Source organism: Tachypleus tridentatus, chromosome 6 (assembly GCF_004210375.1).
Source record: "Tachypleus tridentatus isolate NWPU-2018 chromosome 6, ASM421037v1, whole genome shotgun sequence".
Lineage (NCBI taxonomy): Eukaryota > Metazoa > Arthropoda > Merostomata > Xiphosura > Limulidae > Tachypleus > Tachypleus tridentatus.
In genome coordinates, this window is record NC_134830.1 from 59,582,308 (window position 1) to 59,600,658 (window position 18,351).

Below are 18,351 nucleotides of genomic sequence, written 5' to 3' on the forward strand. Positions count from 1 at the left end.
GAAGGATGGCAGCGTGGACTTCACATTATTTTCAATTAAATACTGTTTTAAAAGAGAAACAAATCCTAATTTCGCCCCAGTCATGGCAGAAGCACCGCCTGTTGTGACAGAAACCAGTTTTTAAAATGCAGATTGAATTTTTTTGACATTTCAAGAAAATTTTCAAATATGTTTTTTTCATTTTGCATAATCCACAAAGGCCAAGCATTTCTTCCCTCATTGAAGATCCAAAGTTACATATCAAACCCAAAACATCAACTGAACAGTGTCACTAGCATCTGTTGACTCATGTAGTGCTAAAGAAAAATGCAAACAGTCTTTTAGTTGTTCAGGCAACTGATTTTCTATGTTTTTTGCTAACTCTAGCATTCTGTGGACAATTGTTTTTCGACTTAATTGCAAATTATTTACCTTTTGAAGAATATTGTCTTTTATTTTTGAATCATAATTCTCCAACAGAGTTTCAATAACCACAATCAATATTTCTTTTACTAGTTCAGCATTAGAAAATTTTTTTTTTTAAACTAGAATCAAAGCTACTTCATAGCTTGGTAATGTAACTAGTTCTATCGATGATAAAAATCTTTTTAGGCCTCTCTTTTGTTCATGAAGTTATGCTTTCAGACGACTAATTTCATTCATACGATTTTTACTATCAACTGGAAATTTTACATCAAATTCGTTGTGAAAAAGTGTTGCTTAAGGTTGTATAGTTTATTATTTCTAAAAAATTTGTTACACAAAAGACACGCTGACTTATTATTTGCTTCAATCACTGTAAATTTCAACTCCCAACTTTCATTGAATTCTCGTTTCACGTTCTTCCACTCACACACCATTCTCTTTTCAGCAGTAATGCCAGAATCAATTAAACTGTCTTTATTTTTGAGTGTTCACCATCATCTGAATTCTTTCATTATCGAATTATCCACTTATCCATATTATGGGATTAAAAACAAAATATATTTAAACACTTGAAAGTTGCACAATACAAATATGTTTGTAAGCGCATGCAAAACAATGTACACTCGTAAACAAACATCTAAACCAGACTGACGTTACAAAATGGGCGGAGTCTGTGGCAGTGATGAAGCGCACAACATTAGCAATGATGTGAGGTAGTGCAGTTGCTGTTTAAACAATTTACGATGAAAAAATAAATTATGGAAAAAGTTGATTCCTTAACTCGAGCTGGCCGCAATTGTACTATTTGTTGGCCTCATGTGGCCAGTGGCCATGGAGTTGCTCATCCCTGTACTAGAGAATACTACTCAGTTAAGAGAAAGTATTTCTTTTCTATGCATTCAAATATTAGTTTTAAATCAGGCATTTTACTGTAGCAGAAAACAGGCAAAATTTGTTTTACTAATTAATGATAAATATAATGATATTTTTCTTTATTTCAGACATTTTAAGATTTTGTGCTTTCAAGATAAAATATAGAGCCTAAACTAAGCTTATTTTACTGAAGTTACATTAAAATCATTATTTTTATTACAATTTTTCGAAGAAGACATAATAACGTGTTTTAAATGTCATATTTAACTTTTTACGCAATAGTAAATGGTTTTTAACTGAATAAATTTTATTTTATTTTAATGCTTTTAGTTATGAAAATTCTCTATCAGAATTATAGGTGGCTCAACATGAAAGTGAGTATGGCGGAGGACGGGGAGTATTTTAGTATCGGTAGTATTATCAGTTGCAAAACATGTTTCAGTCAAGAGGTAGAAGGAGAAGTAGTCGCTTTCGATCATCAAACAAAGATGCTCATGTTAAGTATCCTTTTTACTGAGGAAGCAGACAAACTATTTTTTGGATCACTTGTGGTTCACAGTACGTAATCAACGTTAGTACAAGACATTGATTACTGCTGTACTAGAATGAAAATGATATACTCACTAGATTTGTAGTTATAACGTTCTATGTATTAGCCGTTGGAAGAAGTAAGAGGCCTAAATGTATTTGTCAGCTCATTCAGCAAAGTAAATACAAAACTAGTATGTAATTATGTTTATTACTGTTGTTAAACGTATAAGCTTGGATATTAGTGTTAGTCACCAAATATTGGAAGACAGAATGCAAATACATTATTGAACAGATTTTATCTTTAAGATTCAGATTCTTAAGATTGCAGAATGGTTTTATGAGGTTAATGTGTGTTATTGTAGTTGAGTATTGGTCTGAAAGGCTCTATTAAATGTATATTATTTTTATTTTGTTTTTTGTGGGTGAGGAGGTGATTTCAACTGACTTAATATTATGTATAATAATCTTCCACAGTGCATTTTCTTATAATCATAACTGTGTATGGATGCCCAAGTGAATAATAAACTGTGTAATGTTCTGATGGGAACTGAAGAGGATGGTCTTTTTCCTTTAGGCTATGTAAAATTCTTCATTTCATATCACAAAAATTCCATCTATTTAAGAAAAATGAAAATCAGAAAGTTGTAAAAGTATATTATTTCAGAATACCAAAAGTGTCTTCCAGGGTTTTTATGCTTTTGGTAGGTGCACAGAAAAAGATAACAATCATAACTTAAGGTATTATAAAGATAATTTTCTGTGTTTTCATTAAGGAGAAAAATAAAATAAGTTTACAAATATTTGTACTGTAAGGGAGAAGAGATTGTGAAGCTGAAACATTTTATTATAAAGTGGAAACAACTTTTCTTTAAGGTGACATAGGTGAACTGAATGGCTTTCTCTAACCTTGTTCTTATGTTCATTCTTATATTGATCAAAGGTCACACCTTAGAGATGCATCTTATCTCTAGTTCATGTGTATTCTGAAGGGCAGGCTTTAAGTTCAGGACACATTCCTAATAAAGCATGCTCACATTAGAAATATGATGTTTAAACAGCCAAAAATATCATCTCATGTTGAAGATTTACTATGTTATTTGATTACATTTTAAAGGGGTATTAAATACTGAAATTTTCACTGTGGCATAGGTTAATTCAAGATGAATGGGCTTATGCTTAAAGATATAACAGAATGAAAAAGTCTTATCCCAGAATGTTAACATATAAAAAATACATTCAGTTAATTTTATTAATCCCATCAAAACTTTTTTCTACATTATTTTTGCTGTCCAGGAGATATGATGCTAATTTTCTGCTTAATTAGTAAAAGTGTTAATACCCATGCCAGCTGTCCTGAGATACATTTTTACTTCATGTGGGTTTCTTGTCATCATGGATGCTAATGATTTTCTGTTGTGATTTATTGCTATTTGATTGCAGGAATGCTGTTCAATTGAGTAAGTAATACAGAAATGAAAACCATAAAATGAAAGAAACTAGACGTATGAAGATTAACAGTAGAAATTCTAAATTAAGAATAATGTTAATTCAGTAGAATGACCCATTAAAAGGAAAAGTTAATTAAATTTTGTGTTTTTAAACTTTAAATTTCACTGTACATTGATGATTTCAATAGAGTAAGAGTAGAGAAATTAGCATACAAGCTTTAAAGTGTTACAAAAAATAAATCTGGTTAATATTTTTCATATCTTATGTTTTTACACATTGCTTGATTTCAGCAAAATAAGGCCTCTTTTTAAACAGTTCTGGACTTTAAAAAATTATCTGAATTACTCATGTTTCAAATAAATGGGAATTGCTCTTATATGTGCAATGCAGGTAGAACACTAATTCATATAATTTGGTAATTTTCATGAAGTGTATGTAAGAAATGACTTAACTTGAACTCAGAATGTCCAAGTGGTACTGGAAAAGGTAATTTGAGTGATATCAGTATAGTGAACTTGAATTTTGTAGAAGATGTAGTTGTGAAAAAAGAAGCTAACAGCAATCCACCTCCACTTCCCCATCTGAACATAGAGAAAGTAAGTATAAATATGAAATAATCTTAAGAGGATTTTCAGCTTTATTTATCTTTTCATATTTCTTAATAATAAGTAAATGAGAAAGAAATTTTTCTAAATATAATTATATATTAAGTTTATTTTGAATATCTAGAAAATTTCTAAATGAAGTGAGCCTATTAATATCATGAAATAATGATCTTTAGAATCCACTGTGAGTTAATTCAGTTGTTTAATGCTTTTTTGCATAAGTTCATTTGAACAGTTGTTTTTAAAAAGATGGAATGTTTCTTGTATACTTTACAAACTATATTTTGGTAGGCTGCTTTGTCTGCTAATGGCTTTTATAAGGTTTGTATTATTCCATGTTTTATTACTAGCTAAACAATAGAGCGAATGCTCAAATAGAAGAGCGTCAAAGACTTCGCACAGCTTTGGCTTCAGGCGTCGGCCAGGAAGGTTTAAAATTATTTTTGGCCATAAGAAAAACGTGAGTTTGCTTTCTTTTTTTTCAAATTCTTTCTCTCTACTATTAAGATATAATTATCTGTCACAGTATATTTTGAATATGTTGTTGCAAGTTTTGTGGAACAAATATTTTTCATGTGATTACTCTGTTTTAGTCACTTAAACAGCAACAGCTATGTGAAGTTTTCAAAGTGAGTTACAATGCTACTTCTAAAATTAATAACAGCAACAAACAGATGGACAAAAAGCTAAACGTTCTTATGTGAGAAAATTTGTCTTTTTGCAGTTCAAAAGGAATGTGTACATTGCATACACACATACATAAAATTTCTCAACCAAAATTTAGATGAACAAATAAAAAGGAGGGAATAATGTTTAATCCATATTATTCTCATATCAAAATTTGTTTAATATCCAGCTTGTACATCAGATACAAAAGTTATTTGTAAATATACTTTAAGATTCATTGCTATTTGACTTAAAATCGGCATTATGTATCAAAATAGGAAAAGGATGAGGGTAGAGAAATTCAGTATCACTAATAGTATGGCACAGAAGAAGAAAAAAAATGCAAGTTGTATTTGATCCAGTTATTGTGAATTTGTACTTTTATGCTTAAGTTCATTCTGGCAACAAAATTTCCCATTGGCAACAAGTCTACTAATTTTAGAAACCATTCAGGATAAGCTAAGAAAAATCTAACTTTTATAAACTTTCAGTCTTATGTGAGTTGGACTTAATCATAATGCTGATAGATATTTTATAAATTCATGACAAAGAAAAGGAAAAATTGAAAAACCAAGATGCATCAGAAGAAAAATCTATGTATTGTTGAGTAATTAATCAGTAAACTCCATTATATTAAAAAGCCAGTCAATTTTAAAAATTTGAAAACATTAAGTAAAAAAAAAATTGGTTTTGTTTCTGTTACATTTTGTGCGAGATCTAATGAAATTGAAGATTTTTCTACCTTGTCCTAAACTTTATTATGGCTTTATTTTTGTCATTCTATTGAAACAGTTGTGTTTTGGTTCACTTCATGAAGTGGTGTTGGGTGTAATTTCTTAGGTACGATAATTGACATTTTAAAATAACTTATTAAGGGAATCTTAAACTTTCTTCTTGGCCTTATTCATTTCACTTACTGTTGCTGGATTTTTTATTTATTGATTTTTTTTAAAACTTGATGTCCTGTAGATGTGAAAACTTGTATAACCTTCTTTTACACATTAACATACTTACATTATGAGTGTTGTATTCTATTAAGTTTCCTCAGTCTTTTACCTACCTTGCAAATGTGTATTGTTCAAGAAATGGAAGTTCAAATGGTTGTAAAGGGGTTTAGTGATACATCTTATATATGTATATGTCATATATCTGTATTATGTAGTATAAAATAGAATTGATAATTTTGTGATCACTAAAACGTACTTGAGGCTTAAATTATTGTAGCTGAAATAGCAACATGAAACCAGTTTCGTGTGGAATTTTTCCCCATTATGTGAATAGAAAATAAATAACAAAGTAACTAAGATAATTATTTATGTATGGGATCCAGAAGGTAAGTGTTTTTGCCTTTTATTTTTCAAACAATTTATTTAACCAGTGTATGTTTTAGGCATTTCATTCAGCAATGAGATATGTAACACCTAAAATATCAGAAAGATATTGTTTTGTCGAATGAAATGTTTTGTTGTTTTTTTCTTTTAAAAAAGTGAATACATTTTTGCTGAAAATTAAATAAAACTAAAATTTGATTTATCACTGTGGTCCTTCATCTTCAGTGCGACAGCTTTTAGTTGACCTAGTATCAGCAATTGCATCAACCATAACTGTATTTGTTATGATAGTAATAAAAAATGTATATGCAAATTTTACAGTGTTGTTATTTGTATACAATATCAATTTGTCATAAGTTCCTTGTTTTTTTGTTTCTTCTGTTTACAAATGTTTATGAAGAAAATGAATTTTTTATTGATACTTGAAAGCGTGAATGTTTTGAAGGAGTTTTTGTTTCTTTGTTTGAAGTTTGTGATGACTTGTAGTAATTCTTGATGGATCTACACATTTTAAGAATAGTTTAATGAAAAATTAATGATGATTTGTTTGTGGGAAATAAAGGTTTCAATTTTTAACACTGGATGACTAATATTTTCAAAACGAAGTAAGCACTAGTGTGAAGATTTCTTATTTATCTTAGACTAACATTAATCTTTTGGATGTATTATTTGTGATGACTAACATTTTCTTACAGGATAAACATATTAAAAAAATCCCTCTGAATCCATAATTATTCTTCATTTCCCAGTTAACATTTAGTCCTACTCGATGAATGTGTCATATCTAGCTTTAACACTTTTTTGATAATGTTTTTCATTTTACTTTATTCTAAGGCTATCCATTGGATATTTAATTTTATTATTTTATTTATTTTATTATACATGTACAATTGAAGGGGGAGGGGATAAAAAATAAATTAGTGGACAGAACTGTTTAATCTGTAAAGTTAATCAATATAATTCTTTTCTCATTGTTTGTTTTTCTTTTGAAGCCTAACAAGCCAGTAAAATCATGCTTCTAGTGTTAGTAGTGATAATTAATATTCTTGAAGCAAAGTAATATAATAATGTACATTTATTTGTTTGTAAGTGTGAATAAATTCATGTCACCCTGTTATTAAGGTCCAGTGCTGATAAAATACTATAAATCTTGCTACCAGGAAAAACTAGGTAGAGTGAATTTACAAAGCTTGCATATATATGTTCTTTTGTTAATATATAACACTGAGATTAACCATAAATTGTCTATAATATTTTTAAGAAACTTTTTTTTTTTTGCATAAAAGTTCTTGTGATATAACATGTTGGCTGAATAGACTGTCCTCTTGCTAATTGTACAACAACAATATGGACAGGAATTTTGGTATGAGATCCTCAGAGGATTATTAAGGGTGTCCAGAAGCTTTAGCTTCTCTTAATTCCTCTTGTGAGTGTGATTTAGGGAGATCCAGACTTTACAAACCAAATGACCCCTGTAAGACAAATGATCCTTTAGAGCAACAGGAATTTACAAATCAAAAGCTTGAAGATTTTGTTGTGTAGAAGAAATGGGAGTGTCCCGAGAAAACCACCCCTGGACAACATATGATCAATCAGACCTTGATGCTCTCATTGAACAGTTGCTGTCTCCCTTTCTAATCCTGGGGGACTTTAGTGGACATCATACCCTCTGGGGAAGTGCTGTTATTGATAGGAGGGGTCGCTCTGTAGAGTGCATGCTCTCTGATCACAATCTTTCTCTTTTCAATATTGGTTCTTCTACTTATTTTCATGCACCTAGTCAGTCCTTTACTGCTATTGATCTCTCAGTTTGCTCCCCTTCATTATTCTCCCATTTTTCATGAAGGGTTGACAATAATCCTCTAGGCAGTGATCATTTTCCTACACTTTTGAGAGAGACTGGCCGTGGTCGATGCCACCCAACTCGCGTGCCCCAGTGGAAGCTGGATCAGGCAGACTGGTCCACTTTCACTGCTCTTGCAGAACTTGATCCTGCCACCGTCTGTAAGCCATCAGTAGACGACTGTGTGGCAGCAGTAACTGACTGAATTACACAAGCAGTTGCTCAATGTATTCCTAAAACCTCGACACGTTTTTCATTATATCCTCGTCCATGGAGGAATTCTGCCTGCCACATTGCACGGAAGGCTCAAAAATGGGCCTGGGATACTTTCCGTAGATATCCCACACTTTCAAACCGGGTTGCTTTCCAATGAGCCCGTGCACATGCTAGGTGGGTAAGATGTCAAAGCCAGAAGGAATCTTTGATTAAGTTCACAACTTGCATATATTCTACCACCAGTTCCAAGGTCATATGGGACAGGATTTGAAAGGTCAGTGGACACTACAATTCTGTCCCCCTCTCGATCTTACTCTCTGATGGCTAAGAGATAGCTGATGTCCGGGGCATCACCGATACTCTAGGTGAAAGCTTTTGCCGGGTATCTAGCACTTCTGCTTGTTCCTCCACCTTCTTGGCCATCAAGACTCGGGCAGAGCATTCACCTCTTTCCTTTCGAACTGACTGTCTCTTTGACTATAATTGTCCCTTTACACTGGTGGAACTGAAAATGGCACTTCATTGGTCTGGCAGTACATCTTTTGGACTTGATGATGTACCTTATGACATGCTGCACCATCTATCTCCTGCTTCTCTTGATATTCTTCTAATTGTTTTTAACCGGATCTGGCAGGAGAATGTTTTTCCTAATGCCTGGTGCCAGGCTATTATCTTACCTTTCTCTAAGCTTGGGAAAGATCCCAAGATTCCTTCAAACTACTGTCCAATTGCTTTGACGAGCTGTCTCTGTAAGACCTTAGAGAGGATGGTTAATGCTTGTCTTGTTTGGTTCCTCAAATCAAACAACCTCCTTTCTCCCACCTAGTGTGGGTTCCAACAACGTTCCCCTATGGACCGCCTGATTTGACTTGAAACATCAATCAGAGAAGCCTTTCTCAAATGACAACATCTTATATCAATATTCTTTGATATTGAGAAGGCTTATGACACAACATGGAGATATGGCATTTTGGTATATGGGTTACGTGGCCATTTACCCATGTTTATTAAAATTTTTTTAATGGACGGGAGATTCCAAGTTTGTGTGGGTTGGACACTTTCCCGTTGTTTTCTACAGAAACATGGGGTCCCTCAGGGCTGTGTTTTGAGTGTCACACTTTTCAATATAAAGATTAATGCCATCACTGAACAACTCCCTCTCGATGTTGCAAACAGGCTCTAAGTCGACAACTTTCACATCTCGTATCAGCCATTGAACATGAGATATATTGAGTGGCAACTACAAAGTGCCCTCAATTGTGTACTGAAGTGAACCACAGCAAACGGCTTTAATTTCTCTCTCTCTCTTAAACCATTTGCATGCACTTTTGCCACCAACGGGGTATTCACCCTGATCCTGAACTCTGTATCGGTGAAGTTTTGCTGTCAGTAGTCTCTGAGACCAAGTTCCTGGGGCTTATCTTTGACCGTAAGCTGACCTTTATACCACACTTAAAGCAGCTACAGGTCAAACGCACAAGAACACTAAACATTCTCCGTGTTCACTCTACCACCAGTTGGGGAGCAGATCGATGTTCTATGTTAAAGTATATCGTGCTCTTATTCGATCGAAACTTGAATATGGATCACTGGTCTATGGCTCTGCTAGACCCTCAGCATTAAAGATGCTGGATCCCATTCATTATCAAGGACTTCAACTCTGCACTGGGGCTTTCTGCACCTCCACAGTTCAGAGCTTATACGTAGAATCTCATGAACATTCTCTGCAAATTTGCCATTTGCAACTGTCTTTACTATATTCTTTCAAAATTCATTCCTTACCAAAGCATCCTACCTGAGGATGTGTTTTACTTCCTCAGTGGGCCTTACTTTTTCAGAACAGACAATCTGCCATTGCTCCTTTTGGCCTTTGCATCCAGGCACAATTGGATGAATTGGGTCTGTCCTTGGATAATATTACAGAATCCACTGGTCAGCCCATCCCACCATGGCTTATTACAGCCCCCAAATGTGACCTTTCTTTAAGTCATCTGAGAAAGGCAGATACTCCTGATTGGAAGTATCGTCTTTTATTTACTGAACATCTTTCGATCAATCTTTCCATTCCAATTTATACGGATTGTTCCAAATTGGGTAACTCTGTGGGCTCTGCCATGGTTTGTTGCGGTTCGGTGGTTGCACGCAGAATCCCCTCTACAGCTTCTGTGTTCATTGCTGAACTGTATGCCATATCTCTTGCCCTGGATTATATAGAAGCTAAGCAGTACTCCAACTGCACTATTTATACTGACTTGCTTAGTTCTCTACTGGCCCTGGAATCACTTCACGTTGGCTCACACCCTGTTCTTGCTGATATTCAAAACCGACTGGCCCATTTCTCATTAACATCTACTTCTATTCAGTTTTTCTGAATACCAGGCCATGTTGGTATTCTCGGGAACGAGCTTGCAGACACGGCAGCTAAATCTATCTGCTTTGGCACTATCACCACTGTGCCTATTCTGTACATGAACCATGGTCTTGTATTCCAGGCTCAGCGCTGTGCCAGCTGGCAGGTTATGATCATTACCATTATGCTAGAAAAAGTCCTTTACAACTGCTCTTACTCTGCTCTCTCTCTTAACATTGTAGACTAGGTGTAAAAATTGGTTTTATGCTTTTTCTGTTTTTCAATGATGTTTTGTTTTACCTTCATTTCCTTTTATGTATTTTACTACATTTAATTTATTTTTACCTTTTTACCAGACATTTGGCACAGATAGCCTAGCTGCTTTGTGCCATAGAACACTAAATCAACCAACCAACCGACAAAACCCATTTTTGAGGTCCAAGTGCCGAAAAGTATATCCAATGCTAAGTGTAGGGAATATCTCATGCTTCTTGTATCTTTTGCTTTCACATACTCTTATAGCAATAGAACAGCAAGAAGCTATAATTTTGTTATGGTATTGTTAAAGAAATACTTAAATACCAGCAAAAGGAAATTGTGTGCTAAGAAGAAAACTTCTGTCAACTTTTTCTTGTACTCTAAGAATATGTGGGGTGGTTAAGGTTTATATAGGTTTTTTTTATGTAATACCTTTGGCTTCTACTCTTGTTTTTTATTGCATTTTTCAAACTCTGTAAGACAATTATTTATAAATTAAATCAAGGAGCAACTGAAAATTTTGACCATTGAATGTGGTAAATTGGAAATTTATTAAATAAAAATTAGGAAAAATGATTTAACATTTAAATGTAAACAATTTTAAGTATGAGTATGTCCCTTATACTGAAAGAAACATATTTAACTATAGCATATTTAACTGTTATATGTTATCACAACAGTTATTGAATTTTTGCTGTAAGCACACTTTAAAATTTCAATGAAGTCTAACCATATTAAGAATAAAGTTATTGGTAATGAATTATAAGATTAAATGGCTATTCAGTGAATCATCCGTTATTGTAGCTTTATTTTTTAAAATTAATTAACTTATTGTACTGAATGTTTTAAAGTAACCATAGATATGTTTTGTTTGTAAGTTAGTAGCTTACCTTCTTGTATTTAAGCGTTATCTTGTGTAATTTGTACTATGATACTGTGAGGTCAAATAACCCTAGTAGCCTCCTTGCCAGATTATTAATGATTTCAATTTCCTTAAAGACCTCTTTGATCTTTTCAGTATAAACGAAGTGTCTTGGCAAGGAAAGAATATTGTTGTGATGAACCAAGTTACCATTAGTCCCCCCTATCGACCTGAAGATTGCAAGGGAAAGGGGGATAACAATGCTTTAACTCATGTTAAGAAAATAGTGAGTATTATTATTTGGTTATTCAGCTTTACCATGTTGTTTGGAACTCACTTAAGACAAAGCTGTAAATGGTTTGATCATTGATACAATAATGTGCACATTTGTTTTAAAAAAATTTACTTTCTCTGTATGTCAGTGTGACTGATTATTTCTTGACAGTGGGCAACCTTGTAGTGTAGTGTTGAAGTGTAGTATGCGACTGAAGTATTCAGCTGTAATACAATATTAGGTTGAGTACACTGCATATAAATATTTGCCTTGAGTAATTTTAAGTCTTCCGAAAATTATTTTAGACTCGAGTCCAACAAAATTAGTCCTTCTGAAGACGCAAAAAGAAATGTCAAATTTAATGTAATTTCTGTAAATATTAATAAGAAAGAAAAAACAAAAAGTAAACAATTTCTGTATATTTATTGTATAATTTATAGATTTACAAACTGACTTGTCATTGCAGGTGTTTTTGGTTTGGATTATTTTGTTTGTTGTTGTTTTTTGCTTTTACTCAGAACTTGTGGGATAGAATAATGAAAATCTATATGATTTTATATGTACTAAATTGGGCCCGCATTTACTTTTATATTAGAGTTGGTAGTGGGTGGCATCAACTGATTGGTTTCTTCCACATCTTTCACTTCAAAATTAGAGATAAGTGCAAGTAGCCCTTATATTTCCTTATCATAAACCTAACAAACAAACCTTATGTCCTAATGATTTTAAATGTGTTATCTTGTGTATCTAAATGCTTTTTCTAAAATATCTCTGTAAAAGTTACTTTTAATAGCCAGATTTCAGATTAGAGTTTCTATGAAAACAGACTGTTCAAAGGAATAATATAAAAGAAATCCACTGTCTTGTGCTATATTTCTTTCAAAGGTTCTTATTTTATCACCTGTGGTGTAAAGAGCCACCTGGCATTTCTTTGTTTACTCTTAATCAAGAAAAGAATGGTTTCAAAAAACATACAACATCAGTATAGCAATGCAACTTAAGTGAAAGAAATTACCACAAAATATCTAATACGAAGTCACCTACAAATGATTCTGTCTTCCTGTGGTGAAGTTCAATTCATATAGGAATGATAATCTTTTAAATACTTCAATAGTTACTGAATTACTTTCCATAAGTTGAAGGAAACAAAAGGAAATATGAAAGGCAGGAAAATCACTCATATAATATTACTGTTCATGTGATAGATCAGCTGTTTTGAGCTTCAGAAAAGTGGAATTCATACATATTAAGTATAGTTAACACGTATGGGAACCATAATGTTTGTAGCACACTGTGTATTAAGAACATTGTGACACAACACTAAACGAGTGATATGTTAAATGATCAATTGTTGTTTTTTATGGTCTTTTCTGCATTTGGTTTATATCTTTTTGTTTTCCCTCTCTTATTAGATATTCAAAAATGGAAAAAAAATATTTCTTAAGGGTTAACTTTACTAAATCATCCTTACACTTCCTGTTAATAGCCACCATTTATGAATCATCAAATTTTACGTTCTTTATTAAATTTATGTATTCAAAAAAAAAGTAAAAATTTCTAAAATATTTCATCTTTGTAGACTAGAATATTGGGTTATTAAGTTGTGTTCCCAGACAATAAGAAAGCATGTCACCAGTATTGTCATTTGAAAACCACTGAAAAGCAAGTGGCCTTTTTTTTTTGTAGCAACAAAAAACAAAGATATTCTAACTACTTTGAAAAATTGATTAATAAAAAATTATATTAAAGTGAATCTAATGTAAACTGCAGGAAATGTATTTGAAGGTTAAAAGTGTGGTATGATATCTTTAATAAAAGCTTTGTTGCTTCTGTTAACTTGCATTGTGCTTTCATGTTTTAATGAAATACCATTTAGGTCTCTATGTTATAAGGTAATTAAGATAATTGGGAGTTGTCTTTTCCTCCAATTTTCACTTATGTAGTGTATGGATTTTTTTTCCTTCAAAATTCATAGTGTATGTCAAATATTTGGAGTGTTATCTGAACATATCAGATATTTGTTAGAAATTATCCTTCCAAGCATGTTTGTTGACTAGTCTAAGACCTGTCTGGGTACATTCTGATGTTGCACTGTTAACACATTTCAAAAAATCTTTACCTTCCACAAAGTAATAAATGTACTGTGTATTGATTTGTGAGAGATTGGCCAGTGTCATAAAGGTGAAAGTGTGGGATTTTTTTAACGTTAAAGATACTTTACTGTACATACTTATTTGAAATCTGTGACAATAATTTATTTTCTATTCAATGTGTAAATGTAGCTGAAGGTGTTTGGTCTGTCTAACCTTGTACGTTGTGGCATCATGCAAGTTTGAAAGCTTAAATTTGTATAATAAATAATGGCAGATTGATCACAGTAATGAATTGTGACATTGTATTATGAAATTATACATTTTATAAGTTACTATCAGTATGCAATGTTGTTGTGTCTTCATTTCACTTACAGACTTGTATCTTCTGTATGATGTAGCAAAGCAGTTAAAAAAAACATCATTATTAGGCAAAGTATACAAAGAAATATGGCTACAGTTAATATAATAACATAAGATGGCAAAGAAGTACAGATATTTAATAGGACGTTTTCCAAAAAAAATTACTTAAGTTTATTATTTCGTATTAATTTAAGAGAGGATATGTGTAGCTAAATGTTTACTGTGATATGTTTTCCCACAGGTTATGAGAGTAGGTGTTAAAATTTCTAGAAATAAAGAGCAAACCAAAATACAGCATTATCTTTTAACTTCCTTGTTGTTGTGCCATAAGTATATTAATAAGATCAAACATTTGTCAAAATTAATTAACAATAAAATTTTAAATTCATACATTTTTTTAAAGTAATTCAATCTTGTTAGGCATCTCCACCTAAACTCAGATTAGTCAGTAGTAAAATCATTTCAAATATGTGAGGACATCTTTTTTCGTAATAGCAAGGTCAATTAAATTAAAACTTGCGTAGCAGGTGTTGGGTATGCTGAGTAATACATTTCTTAGTGGTAGAAACCCCCTATAGCTTTCTGGGGGCTACAGATCCCCTTTAGCCTTGGTTGCTTTCGGTAAATTTTCACATTGATCTCTTATCCCTATTTTGGACAGTTAGAGAGATACAGTTAAACAAAACTACTATTAATATTGATTTTAATCCCACTAATTAATGCTGGTATTTTTGTAATCAGCTACAAAAGGTGTACATATTCACAAATAATGAATATTTTTCATGCAAATTTGTACAACAGAATCGATGAGAAAACAAGACACTTGTATGTTTCACAAATACACACTAATAGAATAGTTTTCATTCAGAATTATGTTTTAATTTTGACATTTTTCTTAACAGGTAGAGAAACACGTGAAAGATCAACAGCTTCAACAGAATTCGCAAGCTGCTCCATCCCGGTCTCCACAGCAACAACCTCCTCTGACTTCTCCCTAAGCTAAGACTGACTGTTACTTCACTGTTATTTCAAATTTCTCAGAAAAATAATAAACCTTATGTGTTGGGTGGTTAAATTGATTTCTGGTCTTCTCTCTCCACAGATACGTTACCACATATTGCTACTGTTCTTTAATTTGTCACTATAAAATTACTGTTATAAGTTAGTGTTATTTTTTTTAACTAAATTTTGTGTGCTGTTTTGGATAAAGTTGGTTTAATATAATGAACAAAGCACAACTTTTTGATCACTTTATATTTGATATGAATTCCATATCTGTGGAACTCCAATTAAGTATATTGTACATACCTCAGAAACTGTCTTTTGAAATGAATTCATCTATCAGCATAGTTACATTTCAATATGAGACACCTTGTTTGTGGAGAGTGACATATAGCTGTTGATATGAAGCTGTCAACCTGTTTGGAACATGACAGTGGAGAGATGACAGTTTTCTTTGTGTGAAATATAGCATGAGATATAGAAATCAACAAAGCTAAAACTGATAGCTTCTAATTAAATCAAGTTTGTATTTATAAGTGAAATTAACTATACAAGAGTAATAAATTATCAAAATGCAATACATACTACATATGTAAGATATTTTGAGAATATTAGTTAATATCCATGTCTAAAATAGCAGAAATGGGAATAATAATAAATATTTATATTAATATGAATTTTATCACTTTTCTTTAATATTAAGGTCTGTAGAAAACCTAAAGTGAAGAAAGAAAATTACAGGTCATTGTGAGATTTCATCATGCATTAAAGGTTTGTCATACATGAAATAGCATGAGATGGTGATATTTAAATAGAAAACATTGAATGGTGTTTTCAAGTAGTAAAGCAATCATATGTTTACCTTGAATATTTTGAAAATATGTAGTTTAAAGAATAATTTTATTGTAGAGCAAAAATAAAAAGTTATCCAATGAAATTTGGTGCAAATATACTATTAGAACTTACTAGTAGAGATAGTAAATGTACTTCCAAATCACAATATTATACTGATAAGAACAGAACAATGAATTTGGCAGGTAACGGACATTTATGGGCTATTACTGCAAAATGTTAGATTTTGGACTTTTTGTAACTTCATAAAAAAAGTGTAAATGTAGTGAAAGTTATTAAATAAAGTATATTTATTTAAACAACATTTTTTCCACAGAGATTTAAATTCACTCTAGAATATCAATTATGTTAATGATATTACAAAAACATTATTAGGTATTGATTAAATATTTAATTTAAATAATGCGTATTAACCCAAGGTTTGGAAACATTAATTCAGTTTCAGAGGTGTTGATAATACAGAAATTTCTGCGAGATATTCATGGTATTTGTCAGTGGGGGCCAAGGATAGATGTTCTGTTTTAAAACCTTTTCTTGTGCTAAAATGTTTTGTTCATATTATTACATACAAAGTAATTTTTTTCTGATCTTGTGTGTAAATATATTGAGTGCATGAATGTTGTGATAACTTGGGTGTCCCTGCTATAGAAATTGCTTTAGATTTATCTTGTTCGAAACAGGTTTACCTGTATATTTCAAGTAAGAACAGATAACTTGTTTGAAGATTGCAGACAACTGTTTTTGAGGACTGAACAGAAGGGCTGGTGTTAAATATACTAGTTAGAGCAATAAAAAACAATTTTTTGTTTCAGACTGTAAAAAGTTATCAGGGATTTTATGATAATTGCTGTTTTTTGTTTTCAAAATATTTTAAAAACATTTTTAAATTTGTAACCTGACATTTTATCCACTTTGAATATTCAACAGCTTCATGATAATGGTTTTCAGTTTCAGAAAATTTACTATCTCACTATATATATTACAGATTTTAATTTTTTTGCCCTTTTTATATTTTATTTAAATATTTGGTGGTTCAGCTAAGCCTGCTACCATTGATGCTGTAATTTTTCTTTTATCAGGCTTGTATTTATTTTTTGGCATTATTTTAACAATGTTATTGTTCTTGTTTTGCAGATAAAAATATTTTCTACATTCCCTTAATTATTTAATACTTTTTTATCTATCAAAGAAATATACTTGTATAGTTTTAATTTATTTAACATGATCTTTTTCTTGTAAATAGCAGTTCTACAGTCTTGTTAGATAGGAAGCCTAAAATAAAGATAACATTGTTTGGAATTTTCATACAGGTCTGTGGAGGGAGAAGTTACAGTTAAGTAGAATGAAATTTAACCTTTCCATATGTACCTACTGACTAATTTTAAACACAGTTTGCTTGATATGGTTTCAGTTGAAACCTTTTTTTTTCTTTTTTTTAGTTAAAAAACGTAAAAGGAAGACTGTCATTTGGATTACGTGTGACTTACTACCGTTTCACAGACGATAAACTTAGTTCACTATTTCGTGTCAGAACTTGTTTTAAAATATTTACATCTTTTACTCTTCTTATGAAGTATTATAAATTGAAATCATTTTATTTTTGAATGAAGCCCTAGAAGATTTCTGTTTTCAGTGATCTTGTGGGAATGGAAGTAAATCTGTAAGACTGTCTTATTTGTAACGAGGTTGAAATTTTGACTTATATTTTATGCCCAATATAATTTTTGGGCCACAATCTTGTACATTTTTAGAAGTCTGGTTGTTCTAATGAAAAATATTTTGTATTTTCTATAAATGTAGCTGTACTCATGAAACGTTAGTTTTATTGAAAAAAATTAGCTGTTCTTTTTCTACAAAGCTAAAAGATAAGCTGTCTAGAACAATCTCAGATGTAAGAATTTCAAAGGAAACATTGACCTCTGTAATAAACTATAAATTACATTTTTTTCAATATTTCTTGTAATGTTTAGTATAATAATGTATTTTGTGCTTTCTAGCTCAAAAAAATATTCTAGATTAGCATTGATACACACACAAAATTGCTTTTTTTCTATAAAGAATTTCCTTATAAGTGATCAGTGTTTAAAGGAAGATGTAATTATGAAAGATTGTTGGAACTTGGGTAATAAAAACAAAATATATAGGATACAAACGCAGGTTAAAATTGTAGTGCAAGATTAAGCAAGATCATTATGCAAAGGGGGAATAAAAAAAGTCATTGTCTAAGAATTGTGAAACAAACTGCAGGAGACTGGTGTAGATCACTCTTAGCCCTAAAACATGAACATCCATACAGCAATATTAATTTAAAAACAAAACAAAAAATCCCAAAACACAATCATGACTATGATAACAGTCATGTGTGACAGAGTTATCTCTAA

General features: G+C 31.6%; 1 protein-coding gene across 1 annotated transcript; it reads left to right on the forward strand.

The window, feature by feature from the left end:
• The first annotated feature begins 1,148 nt into the window (after positions 1-1,148).
• Positions 1,149-17,921, forward strand: LOC143252628 (protein LSM12-like). The gene is made up of 6 exons (XM_076505035.1): positions 1,149-1,274; positions 1,629-1,779; positions 3,721-3,854; positions 4,214-4,323; positions 11,546-11,675; positions 15,019-17,921. The coding sequence occupies exons 1-6, from the start codon at positions 1,164-1,166 to the stop codon at positions 15,112-15,114; spliced, it is 732 nt and encodes a 243-aa protein (XP_076361150.1). The 5' UTR covers positions 1,149-1,163; the 3' UTR covers positions 15,115-17,921.
• The last annotated feature ends 430 nt before the right edge of the window (positions 17,922-18,351 follow it).